This window comes from Aphelocoma coerulescens, chromosome 13 (genome assembly GCF_041296385.1).
Source record: "Aphelocoma coerulescens isolate FSJ_1873_10779 chromosome 13, UR_Acoe_1.0, whole genome shotgun sequence".
Lineage (NCBI taxonomy): Eukaryota > Metazoa > Chordata > Aves > Passeriformes > Corvidae > Aphelocoma > Aphelocoma coerulescens.
The window spans coordinates 17,323,565-17,347,114 of record NC_091027.1 but is presented as its reverse complement, the minus strand read 5'-3'; the positions used below and the strand labels follow the sequence as shown (position 1 = coordinate 17,347,114).

Here is a 23,550-nt window from a genome sequence, read left to right as displayed (position 1 = left end):
CAGTGCCAAACAGCTTCCTCTAAGAGGCAGACGGATGGCACGGTCTGCCCTGCAGGGCCACAGGGTCCCTGCACACCCTGAGGATCCCTGTGCACCCTGTCTCCACACCCCACCCACAAGGGGGTCCATGGGGCCACCCATGCTGTCCCCAGTCAGGGGGATGTTTCACTCCCTGCTAGAGCAGCTGGTGGGGAAAGGGGAAGAAGGTAAAACCTTGCCAGACTCGTGCTGAATTCTGCTTCTGCTTTGCAGGAGCAGCCTGTGGTGAGGAGAACCTGCCTTATCCCACTGAACCCCACACAGAGCTTTGTACAGGTTGGCCCTCCCACAGCACCCCCACGATGGCACTGTTGGGATGGGGAAGGACCTGCTTGGGTTGGAGCAAGGGTGTCCTCAGCTCTGGGCAGGGAGAGGTTATCGGCCACAGCATCAGGAGAGAGATATCAACCTTTGGCACCCTCGAGGTTGGGTAACAGCTGAGCCGGGCCAACCACCACCAGCCCTGCTGGGGCTCTTGCAAGAAGTGTTGTGCTAAAAGCAGCTGGGGCAGCCCGTGGGGAAAGCTCGGGCTCCTGGCAGGAGAGAATCCCTCTGGATGTCCCCTTTCCACCCCAGCCCCTGCTGTCATCCTGCCCCTCAGCTCCCTCCACATCCCCCTGCCCATGGGGCACCAGAAGTGGGATGGGGCGCTGCATTCCCACATCCCTGCAGCACAAAGGTTTTGGTGTTCCCAAAATTTCACCCATCCGACCCCAGTGCCAGCTCTCCCAAGCCCCCTCAGCAGCACAAATATTTCAGCCTTTTTCCCCTAACTCAGCCCCAGCTCCTGTATCCCGACCAGTCCCGTGCCATGGTGGATACTGGGAATGTCTCCTTTTGCCTCCAGCCAGTGGAGACACCCAAAGGAACCCTCCAAACATCTCCCTCAGCAGAAGATCCTCGGAGTGTGGGTCTCGGGGAAGCCTGGTCCCCAGCGGCAGGGAGGGTCCGAGTTCACGGTGGGGAGCTGGGAAGGCAGGAGAAGGAGGATGAGGGGTGAGGGGGAGGAAGGCAGAGCCTGGCTGAGGGACAGGACACAGCACAGCCGGGACAGCGTCACGCCTGGGAAGGAACAGGACAGAGGGTGGGACAGGGATGGGGACCAGAGGGTTGGCCTGGAGGAGGGACCGGCAGTGGGAGGCGCAGGCTGGATGCTGCGGGGCCCGCAGCAGTTCCTGCACGGGACTGCCTTGGCATCACCCTGGAGCCCAGAGCGGGGTGGCCCCGGAGCCCACGCGGCGCTGTCACCGTGCTGCTCTGCCGGAGCCGGAGCCGGCCCCGGGGGGCTGCGGACCGCCAGAGGTGAGGGAACACCGCGAGGGTGGCAGGAGATGGACGGGACAGGTTTGGGGACGGTGGGGAAGGGGCAGGAGTGGGACAGCCCATGGTCACTGTGCCAGCTGGGCATGGGTTTGTAGGCACAGAGATGGTGTCCGTGAAGTGCCACTGCCCATGGGCACGGCTGCACCGCCCCACGGTGCCACACCACATCACGGTGCCCGGCACAACCTCAGAGCCACCCGCCCAGGAATGGGGAGGTCTCAGGAGCCTTCTCCTCACTGGAGAAGCCCCAGGCAGGGCAGGCAGAGGGCGAAGCCGGCCGCAGATCCCTCAGGGTGACACAGGCGTGAGAAAGGGGGAAATTGCCCCATTTCGGCGCCAGCAGCTGGGCAGAAGTGGGCACAGCCCTTTAACCCTGGGGCACGGACACCCAGCCCGCAGCGCTGTGGGGCACCGCTGCCCTGCCCTGCCCTTTGCGTGGGTCCTACATCAGCCTGGCAGCCGCCCTGTCCCCCTGCCCTGCTCCCCATGTCCCAGCCCCTGCCGTGACTGTCCCTCCTCCTCCTCGCTGACAGCGTCCCCCACGTGCTCGCAGGGACACCGCAGCCTCCCAGGGCACTCCCCCACGGCACCCACGCACCCCTCGCCTGGGCAGGCGGGGCTGGGGAAGCAGGGACATGCCCGTGCTGAGCATGGGGACTCAGTCCCGCTGTCCCCGACCGGGTTTGGGACGCGGCTCCTGCGGGAGGGGGCAGGGGATGCGTGGGAGCGTGCAGGCAGCAGGAAGGAAGCCTGCGCCGAACAATAGAGGGAAATGGAGGAACTGGAAAAAGAGCCGGTGGCAGCAGAGTCAGCACAGATGGTTTAGTGCGGAGCTGCGTGATTCATGGGAAAAAGGCCCTCAGCAGGCTCTGTCCCGCGGCTGAGCTGGCCTGAGGGTCCCTGGTGGCCCACGAGCCTGGCCGTGCCCCTGTGCCCATGTGCGGTGCTGGCAGTGGGGGGTCCGGCCCGGCCGGGGCTGGCTGGCTGGGTGGGTGGGAGGCTGTCCCCCCTCTGCCTGCCCGTGAGTCATGCTGACCTCTCCCATGCCCTCACCAGCAGTGAGAGAGAGAGATTATGGTCTGGCCCTTCCGGCTGCTGAGCCCTCCCCGAGCTGGCCGGCACAGGAGCTCATCCCCTGGGAGGGGCCCCGCTGCTCCCCCCGTTATCTGCCCGGGACACCCCCGCGGCTGCGCCGCCCCTGGCCCGCCCGGCCGGCCCCGCGGAGCCCGGCATGTCCCAGCGCTCGGCATCTGCCCGGCCGCCCGCTCCCCCCTGAGCCCCCGCACGCTCAGTTCCTGCCCGGGCTCGGCTCACGGCCCCGCCGACAAAGCCGGGCCAGGATCCGGCTGCGGCAGCCCCGGGGAGCAGCGGAAAGGCTGAGGCTGAGGAACAACAGGATGCCGGCTCCGGGAGCTGGGAGGTGAGCGGCTGTGGGGACAACAGCGAGGTGAGGGCACCTCTGGGACATCCCGCGCTCCCACCCGTGGGATCCGTGCACTTCAGGGCAGCTGAACCCACCCCGTTTCCCTTCCTGCCGCCTCCTCAGCCCCTCTCTCCCCTCCTCGCACAGATGATGGGCTGAGCATCCGTCGCAGAGGCACCGCAGGGCCATGAGCTCCCCGTGCGGCCCTGACTCGGATATTGCAGACTGGCTGGCCACCATCCACCTGGAGAGGTACCGGGATGTCTTCAAGCAGCACGGCTACCACGTGGCCGGAGATGCCACCTCGCTGGACAGCCACCACCTGCAGCAGATCGGCATCACCGCCACCGGGCACCGCAAGAGGATCCTCAACCTGGCGCAGCAGACACGGATGCTGAGCCAATCCCGGGGGAGACCTGCAGCAGGAGACACCCATTCCCGAGGCACGGAGGTCCTGGATGCCCCCCAGGAGGGCAAGGATGCCATGAGAGCAGAGCCGGGAGGGACTGGTGACGCCTTTGGGACGCAGCCGCGTGTCACCGTGCCCAGCCAGGCACCGCCTGGAGAGAAGGACCCTGCTCCTCCCGCCGTGAAGCCGGTTCCCAAGCCGAGGACGGTTTTCCCTCGCTCAAAGCCAGAGCAGGGATCAGTGCCCGTGGCCCCGGCACGCTCCACGGTGCCAGCACACTGCCCGGGCAGCGACAGGGCACCAGCAGCCTTTGTGGTACTAGAGGGATTCGTGCCAGGGGAGAGCTCCACGGATTCGGAGAGCCCGGAGCCCGGAGCCCAGGCTAATCCAGGGGCAGCCGCGGCCATGGGTGCGATAGCGTCCCGGCTGAGAGGGCGGGACAGCGCTCGGGAGGAGACGCGGCCGTCCCCGAGTCACGGACAAACCCTGGAGGCATCGGAGAAGTGCCCCCCGTCCGTCCCGTGTGTCCCCCCTCGGCACAGGCCCAGGGGCCTGGCAGCTGAGCCCAGCCCTGGCAGTGCCCCGGAGGGTCCCGCTGTGCCCAGCCCTGCCCTGCCCGCCCCAGCCCGGAGAGGGCCCTCGCCGTGCCCCCGGGCAGCCGCGCAGCCGGGCTCGGGGCAGGCCCGCCTGGAGATGGTGTCCAACGTCATCTACGAAGGACTCGAGTGCCCGCCAGCCCCCGCGGAGGAGCCGGCACGGGAGGATGGGCCCCGGGGCGAGGGTGTCCCTCAGCCCCCGGCTCTGTCCCCGCAGGAGCAGAGCCAGCCGCAGGACAAGCCTGAGTAAGCCGATGCTTTCCCTCACCCCTGGGAGCGAAGTGGGGGCAGAGCAGGCACAGATGAGGATCCAGAGAGCCCCCCAGCCCCGGGACCCACCCCAGAGCCTGGCCCTGGCTGCCTCCAGGTGCTGATGAGCCCCTTTCACCGCCCTCCCCGTGCCTTCCCCGAGCTCTGGATACGGCAGCTGGGATCCCTCTGAGATGACGGGATGGCCCTGGGCCCCCCGATGGCTCCTACTGGATGCAGGGAGAGGCTGCTGCCCTTTCTCTGCCCCTCTGGCAGCAGGGCTGGGGGTCCCCAGCATGGTTAGGGGTGGCTGAGTGAGGGTTCTGGGGCTGGCTCCTGCTGGGAACGAGCTGGGAGATGGCAGAGTGGAGGAAAAGCTGGGATGGGAAATGCCCCGCAGCCCCAAAAACACAGCCCGGCAGTCGCAGGGTTGGGAAGAGAAGGTAGCGAGGAGGCCGCTGGGAGCAGGGAGGGGATGCTGCACATTCCAGGGGGCAAAGCCGGGCTCGGGAGCAGCGTCCAGCAGTCCCTGCCCAGCCAGCCGGGACACCCCAGACCCCCAGTCCAGCCTCAGTAACCCCTCTCGTGTTTTCCCGCAGTCCTGGCTGGCCCGGCGGGGCCCTGCCCCCCATCCCGCAGAGACCCACCGGCAAGCCAGGTGAGAGCCCCCGGGGCACATCAGGGACCTCCAGCGTCCCCGAGGAAGGGGGAGAGGGGCTCACCCACACATCCTGCCTTTCCTCCGCTCCTGCCCCTGCTCCTGCCTCGCCCACGGACTGGGCTGGCCCCTTCCAGGCAGAGCCCAAGCACACAGGTGTCCCCGTGTCAGGTGCCCTGCGTGTTGGGGTGCACTGTGGTGGCCTCGGGGGGCCCTGGCTGCTCTCTCCCTCCCCGCAGGCACCACTGATGCCTTTCCCTCCCCCGTCTCTACCCACAGAGGTGAATGACCCGCCCATCAGCCCCTACAGCGAGACCATCTTCAGCCATGCGGCCCCACCCCGGGAGCCAAAGGTGAGGGGACACTCTGGGGGTGGTGGCTGTCCCCTGCTGTCGCTCTGCATCCCAGCGGCTGCAAAGCCGAGAGCTGCAGTTAGTGAGGCCGCGGTGCCCGGCAGTGCCTGGGGAAGGCTCTTCCCCCAGAGGGTGTTGGGCACTGCCCAGGCTCCCTAGGGAATGGGCACGGGGCTGCCAGAGCTCCAGGAGCGTTTGGACAGCGCTGCCAGGGATGCACAGGGGGGAATTGTTGGTGTGTCTGTGCAGGGCCAGGGCTTGGACTCGATGTGTCCCTTCCAGCTCAGGAGATTCTGTGATTCTGTGCTGGGTTGAGGGTCACAGGCTGTGCCCCTGCGCCGTGGGCCAGGCAGGCTGAGGGGGTCTGGGATGGGACAGGGCACAGGGCACAGGAGATGTGGCCCTTCTCTCTTCCCAGGGTGTTGGCATCTCCTCTGAGCAGAGCTACGAGGCCGTGTCCGAGCTGGAGCTGGAGAGAGAAGGCTGCAGGTAGGGATCAGCTCCTCTGGGCCACAGGGCATCAGGGGACAGGGGACACCCCTGGGGACAGCCTGAGAGGGGATGGGGTTTATTCCTCATTGCTGAGCTGATCAGGAGTGTCTGGGATGGGGTCAGCAGTCTCTAGAAGAGCTGATGGGTTCAGAGATGAGACGGGGCTGTGCTGGTGGGTGGCCCTAGGGGGGACAGTGCTTGGCAAGAGATGTCCTGGGTGCACAGCTGGGGCAGCACCAGTGGCACTGGGCACCTGTACACCCAGAGGAGCCTGGATTTCACCTCTGGGACCAGGGAAACACCAAGGGGGATGGGGATGACTCAGAAATCAGATGGCTCCAAGCTCCAGATGAGCAGTTGCGCAATCCCTGAAGGCTCCAGTGTCATCAGATCAGCATCTGCTGCTCAGTCCCTCTGTGCTGGACAGTGAAATGGTGAGGGGCACCTTTAAAACACTTTTGAAATGTACTTTCCATAACTCCTGATAGCATCTCAGAAAGAGGAAGGAAAGCTGCTCTTCCCATTTCGGATGGGGAGGGTTCCTTTTCCTGTGTTGCTTAGAGAGGAGGAGGTGAGCTGCAGCTCTGTGGCCTTCAGCTCTGGCTGTGGCCTTGCTGGCCAGTGCATGCCCAGCCTTTCTGGCCTCACTTTTCTGCCCCAGTGTGGGTCCAGTCCCTGTCCTGCTCCGGCTGTGTGGCACCTGATCCAGTGGCACAGGTCACAGCCACGCTGGGGAGCTGCAGATCCCTGGGAACAGGAGTTCTGTAAGCAGAAATGCTGTGATCTCCTGTGGAGCCTCTGAATCAGCTCAGAGAGGAGCTAGGCGCTGCCCTGTGGGTCCCAGCCTGCATCCAGAGGCTTCCAGGGAGTTGGGATCCTGAACATCCCAAGGGAATTGGCCGGGCACTTGCAGCTGTGGGATTTTGCAGTCTGGCCTTGCTGAGAAGAGCAGGATGTGACCATCAGCAGTGCCAGGGGCAGCAGCTCCCTGGTTTTTCGTCCCAGCACAAGCACTAACGTGTTCAGGCTGTGGAGAGTGGAACAGGAGACAGAAAAGCCTTCAAAGACCTTTTGCACTGTGCTCACAGACTCCATCCAGCTGCTCCAGCGCTTTCCTCCCACACCCAGCCCCACTGGTCCCAGTACGATTCCCTGGAGCAGAGCTGCGGGATCCTGCTCAGCTGCTGAGGGGCTGCAGGCCAGCCCTGGCCCAGCCTTGCTCCCTCTGCGTGACCTCCTGATCCTCCCTTGCAGCGCTGGTGTTTCTCCAGCTCAGCCAGTCCTCATCCTTGTGGCACTGGGAATGAGCAGGCGTCCTCTGCAGCCCGCCAATTCCCAGTCCCAAACTTCAGAGAGGCCCTTCTGCCCCTTTTCCCACCTGTGGGAGCTCCTCTTGCCCTGCTCTGGGGGAGCTCTGTCTGCCCCACGCCGCTCCCTGGCTGGGGGTGTGGGCAGTGTCAGTGTGAGGGGTGGGAAGAGCCGCCTCACCAGCAAGAAAATGTCCTCACAAAGAGGAAGAGGAATGCAAAATTTCCTGAGAACTGGGAGCTGGGTCTCTGAGGGTGCAGCAGGAGCGTAGGGTGGGGTTTACCTGCTCTGAGTCTGAGCACCTTCGTCCATGCTGGTGATGCTCAGCCCCCTGAAACGCTGGTGCCCTGCTCCAGCCATGGGTCTCAGCAGGACAGGGAGGGGGCACAGCGGTGGCCGTGCCACCCCGCAAAGCTCAGTGGACTGGGTCAGACTCATCAGGAACCGTGGCCTTTGCTTGTCCCTGTCAGATGCTCCAGCTCTTTATGCTTTCATTGACCATAAGTCACAGCTCAGGAAGGGGCTGTCATGGATTTTTTCCCGTTTTCCTCTTGCCCTGACCCATTCCGTGGGTCTGCCTCCCACTCAGCCGTGGCACTCAGGGCTGCTGTCTGCCTGTGACTCACAGAGTCCTCCAGCCACACCATTCCCTGTCCAGTCCCTCCTGAAGCATCTGGAGACCAGGCTGGGACTCCAGCCAGATGAGTCACCCTGCCAAGGCTCTGCTGTGTGAATTAAACAGCAATTTTCCTTGTGCTCTGAGCCTCGCAGCCACCCAAGGCCATTTCTGGTCCTTCCTGGAGGTCTTTTCCCTCTCCATCCCCTCCTCAGCCCCATCTACCACCCCATTTCTCAGGAGCAGACCCCAAGCTGGGATGGCTCCAGCCCAGCATCTTCCCAGGCAGATTTAGGGCTTGCTCCTGTCCCACGGGGACCAGGGACATCTGATGTCCCATGGCCTCACAAGGTGCCTGTCCAGGGCCTGTCCTAAGATGAGGCAGTGCCCAAAAACAGGTGTTGGGAGAATTTATCAGGGGAGGTGTTTGGGGTCCCCCTCCTGGTCCTGAAGCTTCTCATGGACTTACACTGGGGGCAGTTCCTCACATTCTGTGGGTTTCTTCTCCAAAAATGTCTCCATCTCCAAGGAGGATCCCCGCAGCGCTGCCACTCCTTTCCCACATGGTTCTGCACCTTGCTCCTGCTGGCTTTGCCTGATGTCACCCAGCTCCTGCAGCTGCAGCAGGGGTGGCCAGGAGATTGCTCATGACCCTGCGCCCATCACTCACCCTGTGCCCTGGAGGTGCCTGGTTTGCTCAGGTGCTCCTCAGACAGAAGCTGGGGCAGGTCTTGGATCATCCCCGTTGCCTTTCTTGGAGCTTTCTTTTCCCCCTGGCACTGGATTCCGCTGTGGAATGTGGCGTGGAAGCTCTCCCGTGGGTGCTAGGTTGTCCCAGCTGCCACCACTGTCTTCCTGCCCCTCACCGCTGCACCTGGGCAGATCCCCTGTGAGCTCCTGGGCCTGTCAGACATTTTCCAGCACATTTCCTTTCCAGGGAAACAAAAACGCCTGGCTGAGAGGGCTGATGGGAAGGGGCAGGCAGTTTATTTTTATAATTTCCTTTTATTGTTGTGGGTGGAGAGCCTCAGCAGGCCTGGCTGGGGGTTTAGTATCGCTTCCCAAGGAAAGGAGATGGATGCAGGAGCCCTGCCAGCCCCACATTTTGGGTGGACACGAGAGCAGGCACAAAGGTGTCATGGCAGAAGGAGCTGCACGGTGCCGGGAATGCCGGAGGGGCAGAGGGAGAGGTCAGGCTGAGAGCCCTGATGAGGGGCAGATGGGTGGGTGTGGAGCAGGGAGCAGGACATGGGAGTGGGAAGCTGCCTGGCTTCCTTCTGCTGCCTGTGAAGAGGGGAAGGAGGTGATGCCAGGGGTTTGGAGACGTGTGGTGGTGACATTCCCTAAAGCAGGGAAGCCCCAGCCTTTGGGCCATCACGTAGGACTGGCAGAGCCTTGGGCTGCTGGTGGCCACGGGGCTCCTGAGCACTGAGCCCGCCCTGCTCACGGAGATGCAAACCCCCACATCCCTGGGTGCTCCAAGCAGGTCAGGACGGGACCAGGAGCTGTCCCCAGATGGGGTGGGATTGACCAGGACCCTGCCGTGCTGCCCAGCTCCCTCCCAGCCCCTTTTGCCACAGGACGAGCAGCGAGTGCAGCAGCGAGGGCCGGAGCGAGGACGAGGAGAGCCGGAGCCGGCTGATCGAGCGCATCGCCCACAACGACACCGAGGGATATTCCACCGTGGAGGCCCCGCGCGCCGAGGGCGCCCCGTTCAGCCTGCCAGCCCACCTGTACCCCGACGAGGTCCTGGATGACCTCACCATCTCCCCGTACGCCAGCTTCACGTCGCTGTCCGAGCCCCGGCCCACCATGCTCAGCGGTTGGCTGGACAAGCTGTCCCCACAGGGGTACGTGGGGCAGGCGTGGAATCACAGCAGGCTGCGGGGTGGGAGGGACCTTAAAGTCATCTCATTCCACTCCCTTGCACTATCCCAGATTGCTCCAAGCCCCGTGCAGCTGGCCTGGAGCACTTCCAAGCATGGGGCAGCCCCCATAGGTGAAGCCCCCTTGGGCGAGGCTGGTGAGGTGGCTGCACTGGTCACTGTGCTCCCCGCGGAGGAGGAACGTCTTGGGTACCCCAGCTGTGCTGCAAGGCTCTCTGTGCAGCCACACCTGGGCCAAGGAGGGATCTGTGAGGGGGAATCATCCCCTTCCCAACTGTTTTTCTGCCATCCCAACAGGAACTATGTCTTCCAGAGGCGCTACGTCCGTTTCGACGGGAAGAACCTGATGTACTTCAGCAGTGAGAAGGTACCAAGGGACAGGGCGGGGCAGGGTGGGGAGGCTGCACCTCGACACCCCCTGGGGAGCTGCCACATCCCCTTTGCCTCCCCTTGGCCTTCTGGAAGGAGCCAGCAGTGCTGGAGTGGAGCAGCCGTGGCCCCGGAAGGCTCCCACCACAGCCTCAGCCATAGGGAGCCCAGGATAGCAAGGGTCCCTCTGCCAACAGGGAGCAGAAAAGGGGGGGTCCTGCTGGAAATGGGGTCCCAGCCATGGATCCACCCCTTCCTGAATCCCCAGCTCCCACCTGGCTGCCGGTGCCCGCAGGCTGTGCTGTGAGGCAGCACCCAGGGGATGTGGAGGATGGGCCAGGTCGTGGAGGTGCCCTGTGGGAAGGGCAAAGGGGGTAACCCTTCCTGGGGCTCGTTCCAGGAGCCCTATCCCAAGGGAGTGATCCCGCTGTCTGTGATCGAGATGGCTCGTTCCACCAAGGACAACAAGTTCCAGGTCATCACCAGCCATCGGATCTTTGTCTTCCGCGCCGAGAACGAGGGTGAGTGAAAACCTGGGCCAGGGCCCACCAGCCCCGAGGAACCCAGCCCTGCCTCCATTCTCCAGCCACAGACTGCGCTCACCCCAGCCCCAAAACATCCCCTGCCTGCCTTCTGGGTGCTCTGCTCCATGCCAGGGCTGTTGGGAAGGGCTCAGCCCCGCTCCCTCCTGCCTGGTCCCCAGCCCAGAGGAATGAGTGGTGCTCCACGCTGCAGAAGAAGGTGATGGAGCAGCGCCTGGTGGGGTCCCGGCCCCGGCCTGCCAACACTGCCCACTGCCAGAAGTCAGGAACCCTGGAGCTGAAGGGCCAGAAGTCCAAGGTTTTCGCAGCCCTGAGCCTGCCTGAGATGTGGCTGTACAAGAGTGAGCAGGTTTGTGGCCAGAGCAGAGCCCGGATGGGATGAGAGGGATGGAGGGAGCTGAACAGGGCTGGTGCCAAAGAGAGAGCAGAGAGGAAAAGGATGGGCAGGAAAAAGGGAATGGCAGAGCAGGAAGCTGGAGATCCTTCCCAGGGCAGCAGTGATGGGTGCCAGGAGTGGACACCCCTCCCAACCTCTTCACTGTCACCGAATTATCACCATGTCCACCAGGCATTTTGCTCTTGGTCACACCAAACATCCCAATCCATCCCAGGGCAGCTGGATCCATGGCCACGGAATCAGCAGCGAACACAGCCTGCTGCGAGGGGGACTCGCGGTGACAGCGGGGCACGGCCACCTCCCCCGCTGCTGCTGCTCCACTCCCCTCCTGCTGAATAGTCTCAGCACCCCTGTTTTTATTTCCATCACCTCATTTCCAGGTTGCCTGCTGGGCACCACGCAGCATCAGCTCTGAGGTGTTGGCTCAGGTTGATATTTGTTTTCTGAGTGTCCCTGACTCGGATCCCCAAAAGAAAGGGACCTGGAAGGCATAATTAATTGCAGGGTGCTTTATGTCAGATGAGAGGTGGCTGAGAGAGTGGCAGGGGTGGGATGCTGGGGGTGGCTGCAGCCCCACCACCACAGGCACGTGCAGGGTGCTGTGTTCCGAGCAGCAGAACCGACCCCGCTGTCCCTCTGAACTGCAGTTCTTCAAAATGGGCATCGCCGTGTGCTTCATCGAGATGCGCGGCTCCACCATCCGCGAGGCCAAGAGCCGCAGCTTCGAGCTCATCACCCCCTCCAAAACGTTCAGGTACCCCAACATCCAGGGGGGATGGGGAGGGAGGAGCGGCCGGGAGCTGGGCCTGGGGGCTGGTTGCTGCCGTCCTCTGAGGTGCGGCTGTGCTGGTGCTCCCAGCTTCGTGGCGGAGTCGGAGCGGGAGAAGCGGGAATGGATGGAAGCGCTGCAGGAGGCCATCGCTGAGATGCTCTACGACTACGAGGTGGCAGAGAAGATCTGGTCCAACAAAGCCAACAAATACTGCGCCGACTGCTGGGCTCCGAGTCCCGACTGGGCATCCATCAACCTGTGCGTGGTCATCTGCAAGCAGTGTGCAGGTGGGACAACTCCCGGCGGGCACAAGGGCATCCTGGGGGGTGTGGGCTGGCCTGGCCTGGGCAGGCAGAGTGCTGGCTGGGGTGTGGGCACACCTTGGGTGCCAGCTCCCCAGCAGGATCGGGGGGTGCTGACTCTCCTGCTCCCTGCAGGGCAGCACCGCAGCCTGGGCTCCAACATTTCCAAGGTGCAAAGCCTGAAGCTGGACACCAGCGTTTGGTCCAATGAAATCGTGCAGGTGAGGCACTTGGGGGTGCAGTGAAATCGTGCAGGTGAGGCACTTGGGGGTGCAGTGAAATCGCACAGGTGAGGCACTTGGGGGTGCAGTGAAATCGCACAGGTGAGGCACTCGGGGGTGCAGTGAAATCGCACAGGTGAGGCACTCGGGGGTGCAGTGAAATCGCGCAGGTGAGGCACTCGGGGGTGCAGTGAAATCGTGCAGGTGAGGCACTCGGGGCAGGCCGTGGTGTGCTCGGGGGCCAGGCTGCTCCTCTGTCAGGGCAGCAGCCCCACGGCCTCTCTTGGGATGCAGGAACACCAGGAATCCTGCTCCTCCCGCTGGCCCTGGGGCTCACCATGACCATGGGACTCTCCCACAGCTCTTCATCGTGCTGGGAAATGACCGAGCCAACCGGTTCTGGGCCGCTCGGCTCCCCGCCACCGAGGCCATCACCCCAGACAGCGGCGCCGAGCAGAGACGGGACTTCATCGCCCGCAAGTACCGAGAGGGACGGTACCGCCTGCCCCACCCCCACTACGCCACTCAGGAGGAGGTGCTGCAGGTAGGGGACACCTCGAGGTGCTGGGAGCCACCCCAGAGCTCGTGGTCAGAGGTGCCAGCACCTCCTGCCTGGCTGTGTGTGCTCACTCCCTCGTGCCAGGCAGATTTTGGGAGGTTGTGCCCTGGTTTGGCTGCCTCGGAGCAGCCCTGGGAGCGAGCTGGGGTCTCCACGAGCCAGGACGTGGCCCCTAAAGGCGCCTGTTGCACCCCAGGCTCTGTGCACTGCGGTGGCGGGACCAGCCCTGCTCAAGACCATCCTGCAGTTCTTCTCATCCTCGGAGGCTGCTCTGGCTGCTGATCCTGCTGCCAGCGAGGTGGCCCCAGGGGCCAACCTTTGGTGGGGACCAGAGAGCAAAAGGCCCAGGAACCTTTCAGGTAACAAGGACCCTCGAGCCCCAAGTGGCTGTGGTGGAGGAACTTCCTCTTTGCCCTGCCCCTCCTAGCGTGCCCCAAGGCTGGCAACAGTCAGGGTCTCAGGTCTTGTGGCTCCCTGGGGGACCCGCCCTGTTTTAGGAGGGGGCAAGGCATGGGGTTCCTCTGGAGTCCCTTTTTGGGGAACCTTGTGCCTGCACACCCCAGTGCCCACACCTGCATGGGTGGGATCTCCCTCTGGCACCCACAGTTTGGTGGGTGCCTGATCCCACCCCCTCTCAGTGCCGTGTCCCACAGGGAGCCCCCGTGTGCGGGACCCGGGTCCAGAGGGCGTCTACAACGAGATCACGCAGCCAGTGACACACAGCGGGTACCTGTACCGGGCCACGGCCCCCACGAAGCTCCCAGGGGCCAGGAAGAGCAAAGAGGGTGAGTGTGGGCAGTGCAGGAGGGCAGCCAGCGGGGTGCCCACCCCAGTGCCACTGAGCCCCCATCCCCGCAGACTTCCAGCGCACGTGGTGCTCCCTGGAGAAAGCCCTGCTCTTCTTCGAGACCGAGAAATGCACTGAGCCCCTGGGTCACATTGACAGCGGGGATCTCATCTCCCTGGGGGTCAGCAGAGCCCACCAGGCACTCACCAGCCCCGGCCCCACTGAAAGGTACCCCCAGCTGTGCCCCCAGCCATGCCCAGAGGGCCTGGGGCACACAGACAGCAGGGCCGGGCTCCCTGCTTGGTGCAGTGGCTGCTCTGGTCTGGGGGCAGGGTCACCCTCACGGGCTGGTTCGTCCTCTGCAGGTTTTGCTTCACCCTTGAGCTCTTCCTCACTGGGGAAAAAGTGCAGCAGCTGGGAATGGATGGGCCCGAAACGCTGCAAGCCTGGGCCAGCGCCATCGGCAAGGTGAGCCAGCCCCAGCCCTGGGCACGTGGTGTGTCCCCAGGCTCTGTCCCTGTGTGATCCCTCCCAGCTCCCCCTGCTCTTCACCCTCCTCCCTTTCCAGGGGCTCCGATGCTCCTGGTGACCTGCTCCCATCCTCGTGGGGGCCAGCCCTCAGGGGTGGAGCCCTGTCTTCACCCCGCTCGTCTCCTGTTCCGTCCCACAGTGGTTCACCCCCGTGAGCTGCCACTGTCTGCTGGGCTACGAGTTCCAGCGCGTGGGCCAGCTGCGCTACAAGTGCATGCTGAACCCCGAGCGCTGGCAGCAGGCCTTCTTCATCCTGCAGAAGGGCCACCTCTTCATCTGCCCCGCCGAGGAGGACGGGGCCGAGGACAGCATCAACCTGCGGCGGCTGCAGGAGCTCAGTGAGTGCCGTGGCACAGCCCGGGACAGGCACTGGGGGTGGCCGTGCGTGCCTCTGACCCTTCAGCTTCTTGCCCCAATGCAGGTCTGGTTCCCTCCACGGACACCCCGGAGAAGAAGGAGCTGCTGGTCCTGGTGGAGATGGGGAGGTGAGTCCTGGCCGTGGGGATGATGGGGAATGAGCCGAGCAACCTCGGCATGCTGCCCAGGGCAAAGGTACCTACGGATGGGCCGATGCTGATCCCAAATCCATGGTGGGGATGTCACTGGGCCAGCAGGGCTGTGACCGAGGGGCTTGCAGAGGTGTTTTGATGGAGCAGGGTGTCCCTCAGCTCAGCCTGGCTGGTCCTCGCTCCCTGTCACAGGCAGGAGGGGATAACCTGCCCCTGTGACCACCCTCATTCCCTCTTTTCTGCCCTTGTTGTTCTCAGGACGTTTTACCTGCAGGGCTTGTCGCGGGCGGACTCGGCAGCGTGGTACGGTGACATCCAGGCGTCGGCGGGGGGCCGGGGCAACGCTCTGAGGGACCAGCAGCTGAGCCGGGGGGACATCCCCATCATCGTGGACTCCTGCATCGCCTTCATCACCCAGTACGGTGAGCCCAGCACGCCCCGGCACTCTCCGACGCCTCGGGATGGCCAATGGATCCTGGCAGGAGGCACCACTCTGGGGCCACCAGCTCCATGAGGGGTTCTCTGAGCAGGACCGGGCCCCTGTGACCCCATGTCCCTGTCGCAGGGCTGCGGCACGAGGGGATTTACCGCAAGAACGGCGCCAAGTCCCGGATCAAGGTACTGATGGAGGAGTTCCGGCGGGATGCCCGCAACGTCAAGCTGCGCATCAGCGACAACTTCATCGAGGACGTCACTGATGTGCTGAAGAGGTTCTTCCGGGAGCTGGAAGATCCCATCTTCACCCTGGAGCTGCACCCGCAGTGGAAGGAGGCCGCAGGTACCTCCTTCCCCCAGCCCTGCTCCACACTGGGTTCACTGGGGCCAGTGTCCCTCCGGATGGGATCCTGGTGCCAGCCTTGGTGCCGTGTCACCTCCGGATCTGCTGGGTTCAGGCAGATCTGGGATCCGGTTTTCCTCTCTCCAGAAATCCCCTCGAAGCCGCAGCGCTTGGAGCGGTACAAGGAGCTCATCCATCGCCTGCCTCGCCTCAACCACAAGACCCTGGCTGCGCTCATTGGGCACCTCTACCGGTCAGTGGGGACCTCCTTGCAGGGTCCCCTGGTCCAGCCAGCATTGTGGGGTCTCCCCGCTGCCCAGGGAATGCTGGCTTCTATCCCTAAGAGACAGGGAGGGCCCCATGCCCGTGCCCTGCTCCCCCAGCCCCACAGCTGGTGCTGGAACATGTCTGGGACGCCTTGAACATTCCCAAAGTCATCCTGCAGCAAGGGGGAGTGACAGGAGGTTTGGGACTAGGGGACACCACCCTGTAGGATGTAAATGTCACCCAGTGCCCCAAAAAGACAGAAAACACTCGATTCCCATCCCTGAGTCAGAGTTTGAGGTAGCGCTGTTGTCTGGTTTGATGGCAGCGGGAAGTTCTCAAAACAGGAGCTGCCCAGTGTGAAGTTCCCACTGCTGGGGGGCTGGGGACCTCCGGGCTGTTTCTCAGGGGAGTTTGTATGAGGCAGAGGAGGGCAGCTGGGGCTGAAACCCCACCCTGAGCGGGACCAGCCCCTCACCTCTGTGCTCCTCGTGCCAGGGTGCAGAAATGCGCAGACCTCAACCAGATGAGCACCAAGAACCTGTCGCTGCTCTTCGCGCCCAGCCTCTTCCAGACCGACGGCAAAGGGGAGCACGAGGTCAAGGTGATGGAAGATCTCATCGACAACTACGTCAGCATCTTCAATGTGAGCAGGGGCCCGCAGCCCCCTCCGCAGTGGGTCTGATCCAGACCCTCTTGGATGTCCCCACGCTGCCCCCCTCTGCCTCCCCCTGAGTCCCTCCATCCCAGCCCTGTGTCCCCAAGCCGTATCCCGCTCCCCACTGACCCTGTGCACCCTTCCTCTGGCAGATTGATGAGGATCAGGTATCCCAGATGGATCTGGAGAACAGCCTGATCACCACCTGGAAGGACACCCAGGTACTGGGGCTGTGCTCGCTGGCCCCCACCACATCAGGGACCCCCGGGCTGGGGGGACTGGCTGGAGGATGGGGACACTCCCAGCTGCCCACCCCGGGTCCCCACTGTCCCATATCCACATTTGGGAAAGGACCTTCCCCCTCTTATCTCCCCTGTGCCCATCGCCTTGAGGCTCCTGCCCAGGGGAGAAGCAGCCCCAGCTTCCCGGGACACCACCTCCAGCCCCTGGGAAGATGGGATGTGCTCAGCACCCACACCAGCATCGCACCAACGCCACCCACTGTCCCCGCAGCTCTCCCAGGCAGGGGACCTCATCATCGAGGTTTACCTGGAGCAGAAGGTGCCCGACTGCTGCATCACCCTGAAGGTGAGTCCCAAAGCAGGGCTGTGCCAGCAGGAGTGAGGAGGGACGCAGGCTCCCGGCGTCCCTGGGACCCATCCCGCACCACCCACCACAGTTCCCCGTGTGTCCGGCCCCAGGTGTCCCCCTCGATGACAGCAGAGGAACTGACCAACCAGGTGCTGGAGATGCGCAACGTGGCCGCCAGCCTGGACATCTGGCTGACCTTCGAGGTGCTGGAGAACGGGGAGCTGGGTGAGCACGGCGGGATGGCCCAGGGGGATGCTCCTGGCACGGCTGAGGGGGAGGTGTGGGGTAGAGGGGGGTGGCTTTCTGGTGGTGGCAGGGGGGACAGGAACTGGCACAGGGAAGGGGACACAGTAGTGAGTGTCCCTGTGTCCCCAGAGCGGCCCCTGCACCCCAAGGAGAAGGTGCTGGAGCAGGCTTTGCAGTGGTGCAAGCTCCCGGAGCCCAGCGCCGCGTACCTGCTGGTGAGGAAGGTGCCCATTGGTGAGGGCAGCTGTCTCTTCACGGGTAAGGCGAGCACAAAGGGACCCAGCCCCTCGGGGTGTCCCCAGAGGGGGACAACTCTGCCTGAACTTCCCCTTCCCCTGCTCACCGCCCTGCGGCCATCAGGGGCACAGCCCCAGGACCCAGAGCGGGATCCCCCTGCGATCCCACCCTGCCAGCCCCCCTGACCCTCGTCTCCCCACACTGGGCAGGTGCCAAGCGTGAGACCCCCAAGTGTGGGCTGCTGAAATGCCGTGAGGAGCCCCCCAAGCTGCTGGGGAACAAGTTCCAGGAGCGTTACTTCGTCATCCAGGACCGGAGGCTGCTGCTGCTCAAGGAGAAGAGGGTACGCGGGGGATGCTGTGGGATGGACCCGAGCCCCGAGGGTGGGAGGAGAGCAGGGAGGAGGAGCCTGGGGACAGCAGCAGCACAGTCCTGGCTGTCCTCCTGGCAGGGAGGCTGGCACCAAGCCGGGCTGACCCGCTGGATCTCCTTTCCCAGAGTGCCAAGCCGGAGCGTGAGTGGCCCCTGGACGCAGCCAAGGTTTATATGGGCATTAGGAAGAAGCTGAAGCCACCAGCTCAGTAAGTGGGACCTTCCCAGCTGTGACACTGGGGCAGGAATCCCTCAGTCCCTGCTCCTGGCACCCAAACCCGGCTGCTGCAGCGTGCCAGGCTCCACCTGGACCCAAAGCCTGTGCCCACGGGGCAAGCTCAGCCCCTGCCCCACTGCCCACAGCCCCCAGGTTGTGTCTGAGCTTGGCAGTGCTGCCCCACAGCCTTGTGTTCCTTTCCAGGTGGGGTTTCACACTGACCCTGGACAAGCAGCAGCTGTGAGTACCTTCCCCCTACTGTCCTGGGGCTGCGGGAGGTCGAGATCTGTCCCAAATCTCAGCGGGAGTGGGACAGGGGCAGTGCTACAGGGCCCGGGGGTCAGAGCAGAGCTGGGACACTTGAGAGGCAGAGGAGTGGGGCCACACTGTCCCTGGCACGAGGTGGCAGCGGCAGCCGGGCTCCAGGGGCCACCCGTGTCCCTGGCACACAGCCTCCCTGCCTCCCCACCCACACCAGCACCCCTGGGTGATGCTGGGTGCCTAAAAAGCTCTCACCTTGCCCTAAAGCAGCAATTTGGGCATGCAGAGATTTCCAGAGGTGCAGCCCCATGGGGTGTAGATGAAGCTGAGAGCCCCAGGCTCACAGGCAAGGTGACAAGGGGACATGGCCCCCACTGTCCCCACTCCCTGGCAGCTTCTCTGCTGTTTCCTCTGCAGGTACCTGGTGTGCTCGGGGCAGGCTGAGCTGTGGGACTGGACCACCAGCATCCTCAAGGCTCAGGTGGGTGCAGGCTGGTCGTGCCGCCCAGCCGGGCAGGGCTGGGGCAAGGCTGGCAGGGCATGACCCCCGTCCCCACCCTGTCCCTGTGCACAGCACGATGACCTGCGCCCCGTGGTCCTGCGCCGACGCTCCTCCTCCGACCTCGCCAAGCAGAAATTCGGGACAATGCCGCTGGTGCCCCTGCATGGGGACAGCACTGATGCCACCATGCTCTCTGCCAACCAGACCCTGGTAAAGCCCCTGCCGCTCCCCCTGCCCCACGGGTGCTCCTTGTACCCATCCCAAGACCCTGTGCCCACCCCAGGGCTGGAGAGGCTGGTGCATTGATGTGTGTGCTGTGTGTGCTGTGTGTGCTGTGTGCCATGCTCGTGCCCGTGTCCGTGCCCATGTCCTTGTCCAGCTCTCTGCGCCTGCTGGCTCCTGCACCCCCCTTCCCCTCCCCTGCCTGCCCAGGCCCCCGAGGCCCTGCTCCACGCTCTCCATGCTCACCCCTGTCCGTCTCCTCTGTTTCTAGCGCCGCCTGCACACGCGAAGGACTTTGTCCATGTTCTTTGTAAGTACCTGCACGCGTGGAGCATCTGCTGCTGGCTTTGCGCTGTGCCAGGGCTCACTGCGGCACCCCACGGGCGCTCGGAGATGCGCCCACGTTGTGTGGCCGACGAGGGGGTGCCCGCTGCTCTGCGTGTTCCCTACCTGGGGATGTGGGTCCCTGCACGGTCCCAGTGTGGGCAAACAGGACCACACCAGTCCAGCCCAGTTCCCAGAGCCTCTCCCGCTGGGCACACGGTGCCCGTAGGGGATCAGTGGATGAAATGTGAGGGAACAGGCTCAAGTGTGCCTTGTCACCAGGTTATTTCCACAAAGGCCACCTGGCTGGACCTCATCTCACCTGGCTTTGTGTTCTGCATGGCACCCACCTGCCCGTGCCACCCCGGAACCCTCTGCCAGGGGGTGCTGGGCTGGTGGCATGGACCATGCCCAGGCAGGGACCAAAACACTCCCTCTTCCTCAGCAATGGGGAAGAAAGGTCAGCAGTGCCTGAGCCCAGGCACCTGGTGGAGGGTGGGTCCCCTGCAGGTATCGGCGCCAGGGTGAGGGACAAGGACCCCCAGGCAGCGCAGGGAGGGCAGGGTGAGGGGGGATGGAGGGGCACAGCTGAGCTGTGTGGACAGTATCCCTCACCCTGACCCCCTGCCCTCCCCAGCCCATGAAGATCCACCAGGATTCCCTGGAGGAGCAGCAGGAAAAGGAGGCAGATGCTGATCCTGTCTACGAGGAGGTTGGGAACTTCCCTGAGCTGGCGGCGCTGGACCTGGGGCAGGGGCTGCTGGCAGAGCTGGTGGCCGTGCCCCCCGTGGACAGGTCCAAGAAGCCATCCCCGTTCCCTGAGCAGCCCCCAGCCACTGCCCTGCGCTCCTCGCTGCCGGCCAGCCCGGCCCACAGGGTGTCGGGTCCCTCTGTCACCAAAGCCGTGTCCCTCGAAAGGGGCTTGAACCTGGAGAGCAACAAAGCTCCAACCCCGGGGCTCAGACCCACCAAAACGTCCTCTCTGGAGAGGAACATGGAGCCTTCCCTGGTGCTGGGCAGGGACTGGGAGCAGGCAGCCACACCGGGGAGCAGTCCCACGGCAGAGACCTCCCTGGAGCTGCCCAGGAAGAGGAGCTTGCAGCCTCCCTCACCCATCAGTGACAAACTCATCCAGGAGCTCAGCAGCGTCATCCTCAGGAAGAGCGATGGCCAACCCCCGGGGCCGGGCGAGCCGGTGACGTGACCCGCTGTGCCAAAGGGGTGGCCACCGACCTGGGGGTCAAGTCGTGCCCGGTGGCAGCGATGATGGGTACCCCACACTCCCACATCATGGAACCCCCACCCTCCTCCTCCTCCTCCTCATCCCGGAGCCAGGCTGGGATTGGGAACCAAAGGGACAAGTGGGGACCAGGATGCTGGGCAGGGGTACCCCCTCATGGGAGGGCTGGGGCTGCTGCCACATGTGCTCTTGCTCGTGGGTGGCACATCTGCCATCGAGCCCAGCGCCAAGGGATGCAAGAAAAGCAGGAACGTGGTGCCTGCATGCTTGGGCAGCACGGCGCCGTGCCATGCAGGGAGCATGGGGTGCCCGCCAGCACAGGGGAACACAGCGTGTCCTCTCCCCAGCACCGGGCCCACAGGGCAAGGACACCCGAGCCATCCCCCCTTCCCTTCTCACATCCACCGTGGCATATTTTGGGGGGAAAGGGGGAGCAGCAGGAGCAGGGCTGGCCGTGTGTGCCTGGAGCGTGGTCCTGGCGATGGAGGGCGGCCCCTCCTCAGTGAGGGCGTTTGTACATATTCCTGCCACCAGCAGGGAGAAATAAAGGTTTATTTGTACCCTGGAGGGCTTGGTCACTGCAGGAGGGGCAGCGAGGGGGGCCAGGCTCTGGCAGGTGGGGGAATCACGGTGCCAGGCACCCAGCTGGGGGACACAAGGGATTGGAGCGCACTGGTGTCATCAGAGGAGCAAAACTGAGGCAAAACCCTCGTGAACCTCAGATCCAGGTGGGATTTTCTGCCCAAGTCTATTGCCAGCCCTTCATGGTGGGCACGCTTCAGGCTCTCTCTTCCCCGGGGCAGGGGGACGTAGCCTGGCAGCCCTGGCTCTGCCCACTGGACCTCAGGGGCAGGGCCGTCTTCTCCGTAGACCTCCCCGACGAGGACTCGAGGCCCCGCAGGCAGCGGCCTCCAGCATCCTGGACCCAGCCCCGAAAATCCCGGGAGACATAGAAGTAGATGAAGGGATCGAAGCAGTTGTTGCAGGCACTGAGCACCAGGGCCAGGGCGTAGGAGACGTAGGTGCCGTTGTTGCACCCCGTGGGCTCCAGCAGGTGGTGGATGAAGAGCAGCACGTTGCTGGGCGTGAAGCAGAGGATGAAGACCAGGAGGACCAGGGCCAGGAGACGCACCACCTGCCCGTGGCTCCCTCCCTTGGCCAGCAGCCGCGCCAGGATGCAGCTGTAGGAGATGGCCATGAGCACGAAGGGCAGCCCAAAGCCCAGCCCCACCAGGGACAGGAAATAGTAGCCAAAGAACTTTTGGGTTTCCTTTCCCAGCACGTCGTGGCACGTCGTGATGTTCAGGCTCGAGATATCGTGTGTGTGCGAGCGCAGGAGCAGAGGGCTCATGCCCAGCCCCACCAGCAGCCAGATGCCCACACAGATGCCCACCTTGCCACTTGTCCAGCTGGAGCCCTTCCACAGGAACGGGTGTGCCACAGAGATGTAGCGCTCCAGGCCGATGCAGGTGAGGAAGAGGATGGAGCTGTACATGTTCCCGTAGAAGAAGGCCACCATGGTGCGGCACAGGTAGTCCCCAAAGAGCCAGTGGTTGCCCAGGAGGTGGTAGGAGATCTTGAAGGGCAGCAGGAGGACAAAGAGCAGGTCAGCCGCGGCCAGGTTGAGCAGGAAGAGGGCACAGGAGCATCTCCTGAAGTTGGTGGCCAGGACCCAGCAGGCCAGAGCGTTGGCTGGCAGCCCCACGAGCAGGACCACGGAGTAGAGGGCAGGGAGCAGGCGGGTGCTGAGGGTGCCATTGAGGAAATCTTCCTCGGAGGCCTCGGAGCACTGGTTCTTCTCCTGGGGCGTGAGGCGGAGCAGGGCTCGCCCTCGGACAGGCACTGCGGGGACACGAGGCACGGGGCTCAGCCCAGAGCCCGCTCCCGCTGACCCTGCCCACTCGGGACCTCTGAGCTGTCACCCCTCCCTGCAGAGCCACCAGCAAACACAGGAGGTGGCATCTCCCTGTCCCACGGCAGGGGAGCCCCCGACATCCTGCTGCCCTCGCCCTGCTGAGCCGTGCCACATCCTGTGCCAGCCACCACCGCAGCGCTGCCAGCCCGGCTGGGTGCCCTGCTCTGAGCCCAGATGGGCTCTGCTCCCACATCCCTGGCGCTGCTGACGTCCCTTGTCCTACCCAGCCCAGCACAACGGGGTCAGGAGGGCAGCCGGGAAAGCCGCAGCAGCACGGGGCTGGGATAGTCCCAGCCGTCCCCCCAGCTCAGCTCCGCACCACAGCCAGAGACATCTCCTCATCTTCCTGCGGTCGGGGACTTTCTGCTGCATGTGAAGAACAAAAACGAAGAACAGGAAGGTCCCCGGACACCAGATAAACAACTCAGGATCAAATCCCTTTTCTGGCTTGCTCAAAAAAAAAGCCAGACGGGCTCTACGTCACCCCCAGCTCCGGAATTTCTATCCCGATGGTCCCCAGAACACCCTACCCTGGGGGGCTTTGGTTACGTCCCACAGGTTTCCCACAACCTCTGCCCCCTCTCCCCATGCAGAGGATGGAAAATTCAGGTTACACGAGCAGTAATCTGAATTTTGCTGCCAAAAGGGGAAATGCTGGCTGGGTTTCAGGTCTTCACTCGGATTCTCAGTGTAGACACTGAGGGAAGGCAGCAGAGCAGGGGCCCAAACTCTCCCCGTGACACGCACCCATCGCCTCCAGGTGTCACGGGACGTGATATTGGGGCGTCCCAGCGAGGTGCCCCTGCCCTACCCCATCACCCCCAGACCCACCAAGGCACTCACCTGGGGAGGGTTGGGTGGCAGAGCCGAGCCAGGCACAGCCGAGCAGGAGGGTGACACAGGCAGCAGCAGAACCAGGTGACAGCAGCAGCCGGGACATCTCTGCGGAGTGGCCGCTGTGCCAGCCGGGTCTGCACAAACGGCACGGGGCTGGTGACACGCCGGGACCGTCACCGGTCCCTTCCCTGCTGGCACCCTCCTTCTGTCTCCACCACGTCACGCCAGCGTCCTGCCCACAGTCCTGCGGTGTCAGACTGGAGCACGAAGCGACCGCCAGTTGTCACCGCCGCCGAGCATCCTGGGCACACCATCGAGGCGGGGAGAGATTTCCAGCTGCTGGCACACAGCCACACCATGGGCAGGAGGAAGCAGGCAAGAGGCAGCTGGAGGCAGACGGGTGAGAAGCACAGCGGGAAGATGGAGCTGTTTGTGCCCCATATGTGGGACAGGAAGGTGGCAGCTGGCTCCCAGCCCGGTGACATGTGGCCCTGCCCCGGGTGCTGGGCCTGCTCAGCCCTGCCAGGACCAGACATCCCCAGGAT

The 23,550-nt window shown here is 64.0% G+C and overlaps 2 protein-coding genes across 3 annotated transcripts; one reads left to right on the top strand and one right to left on the bottom strand.

Annotated features, from left to right (window-relative positions):
- The first annotated feature begins 1,229 nt into the window (after positions 1 to 1,229).
- On the top strand, positions 1,230 to 20,820 carry ARAP3 (ArfGAP with RhoGAP domain, ankyrin repeat and PH domain 3). Of its 2 annotated transcripts, XM_069029361.1 has the most exons (34): positions 1,230 to 1,341; positions 2,933 to 4,036; positions 4,639 to 4,697; positions 4,977 to 5,050; positions 5,469 to 5,539; positions 9,047 to 9,316; positions 9,650 to 9,719; positions 10,122 to 10,242; positions 10,425 to 10,612; positions 11,308 to 11,414; positions 11,520 to 11,719; positions 11,870 to 11,955; positions 12,317 to 12,499; positions 12,711 to 12,873; positions 13,168 to 13,299; positions 13,373 to 13,529; positions 13,667 to 13,769; positions 13,972 to 14,170; positions 14,254 to 14,317; positions 14,600 to 14,763; positions 14,907 to 15,119; positions 15,267 to 15,372; positions 15,882 to 16,029; positions 16,194 to 16,262; positions 16,555 to 16,629; positions 16,743 to 16,857; positions 17,008 to 17,136; positions 17,325 to 17,458; positions 17,614 to 17,696; positions 17,909 to 17,944; positions 18,383 to 18,446; positions 18,540 to 18,677; positions 18,961 to 18,999; positions 19,651 to 20,820. In XM_069029361.1, the coding sequence occupies exons 2-34, from the start codon at positions 2,973 to 2,975 to the stop codon at positions 20,215 to 20,217; spliced, it is 5,391 nt and encodes a 1,796-aa protein (XP_068885462.1). In that variant the 5' UTR covers positions 1,230 to 1,341; positions 2,933 to 2,972; the 3' UTR covers positions 20,218 to 20,820. The 2 variants fall into 2 exon arrangements, with proteins under 2 accessions (XP_068885462.1, XP_068885463.1); XM_069029362.1 differs by lacking the exon at positions 18,961 to 18,999.
- Positions 20,820 to 23,108, bottom strand: LOC138118420 (proteinase-activated receptor 3-like). The gene is made up of 2 exons (XM_069029372.1): positions 23,012 to 23,108; positions 20,820 to 22,095 (listed from the first exon to the last, which is right to left on the bottom strand). The coding sequence occupies exons 1-2, from the start codon at positions 23,106 to 23,108 to the stop codon at positions 21,032 to 21,034; spliced, it is 1,161 nt and encodes a 386-aa protein (XP_068885473.1). The 3' UTR covers positions 20,820 to 21,031.
- Positions 23,109 to 23,550: the final 442 nt, after the last annotated feature.

What these genes read in the sequence shown, in the direction of transcription:
- ARAP3 (XM_069029361.1), top strand. Translation starts at nt 2,973, where the DNA reads ATGAGCTCCCCGTGCGGCCCTGACTCGGATATTGCAGACTGGCTGGCC. An exon ending in CCCCACCCCGGGAGCCAAAG is followed by an intron (nt 5,051 to 5,468) that starts GTGAGGGGACAC and finishes CTCTCTTCCCAG; the next exon opens with GGTGTTGGCATCTCCTCTGA. An exon ending in GACAAGCTGTCCCCACAGGG is followed by an intron (nt 9,317 to 9,649) that starts GTACGTGGGGCA and finishes CCATCCCAACAG; the next exon opens with GAACTATGTCTTCCAGAGGC.
- LOC138118420 (XM_069029372.1), bottom strand. Translation starts at nt 23,108, where the DNA reads ATGTCCCGGCTGCTGCTGTCACCTGGTTCTGCTGCTGCCTGTGTCACC. An exon ending in TGCCACCCAACCCTCCCCAG is followed by an intron (nt 22,096 to 23,011) that starts GTGAGTGCCTTG and finishes GTGTCCCCGCAG; the next exon opens with TGCCTGTCCGAGGGCGAGCC.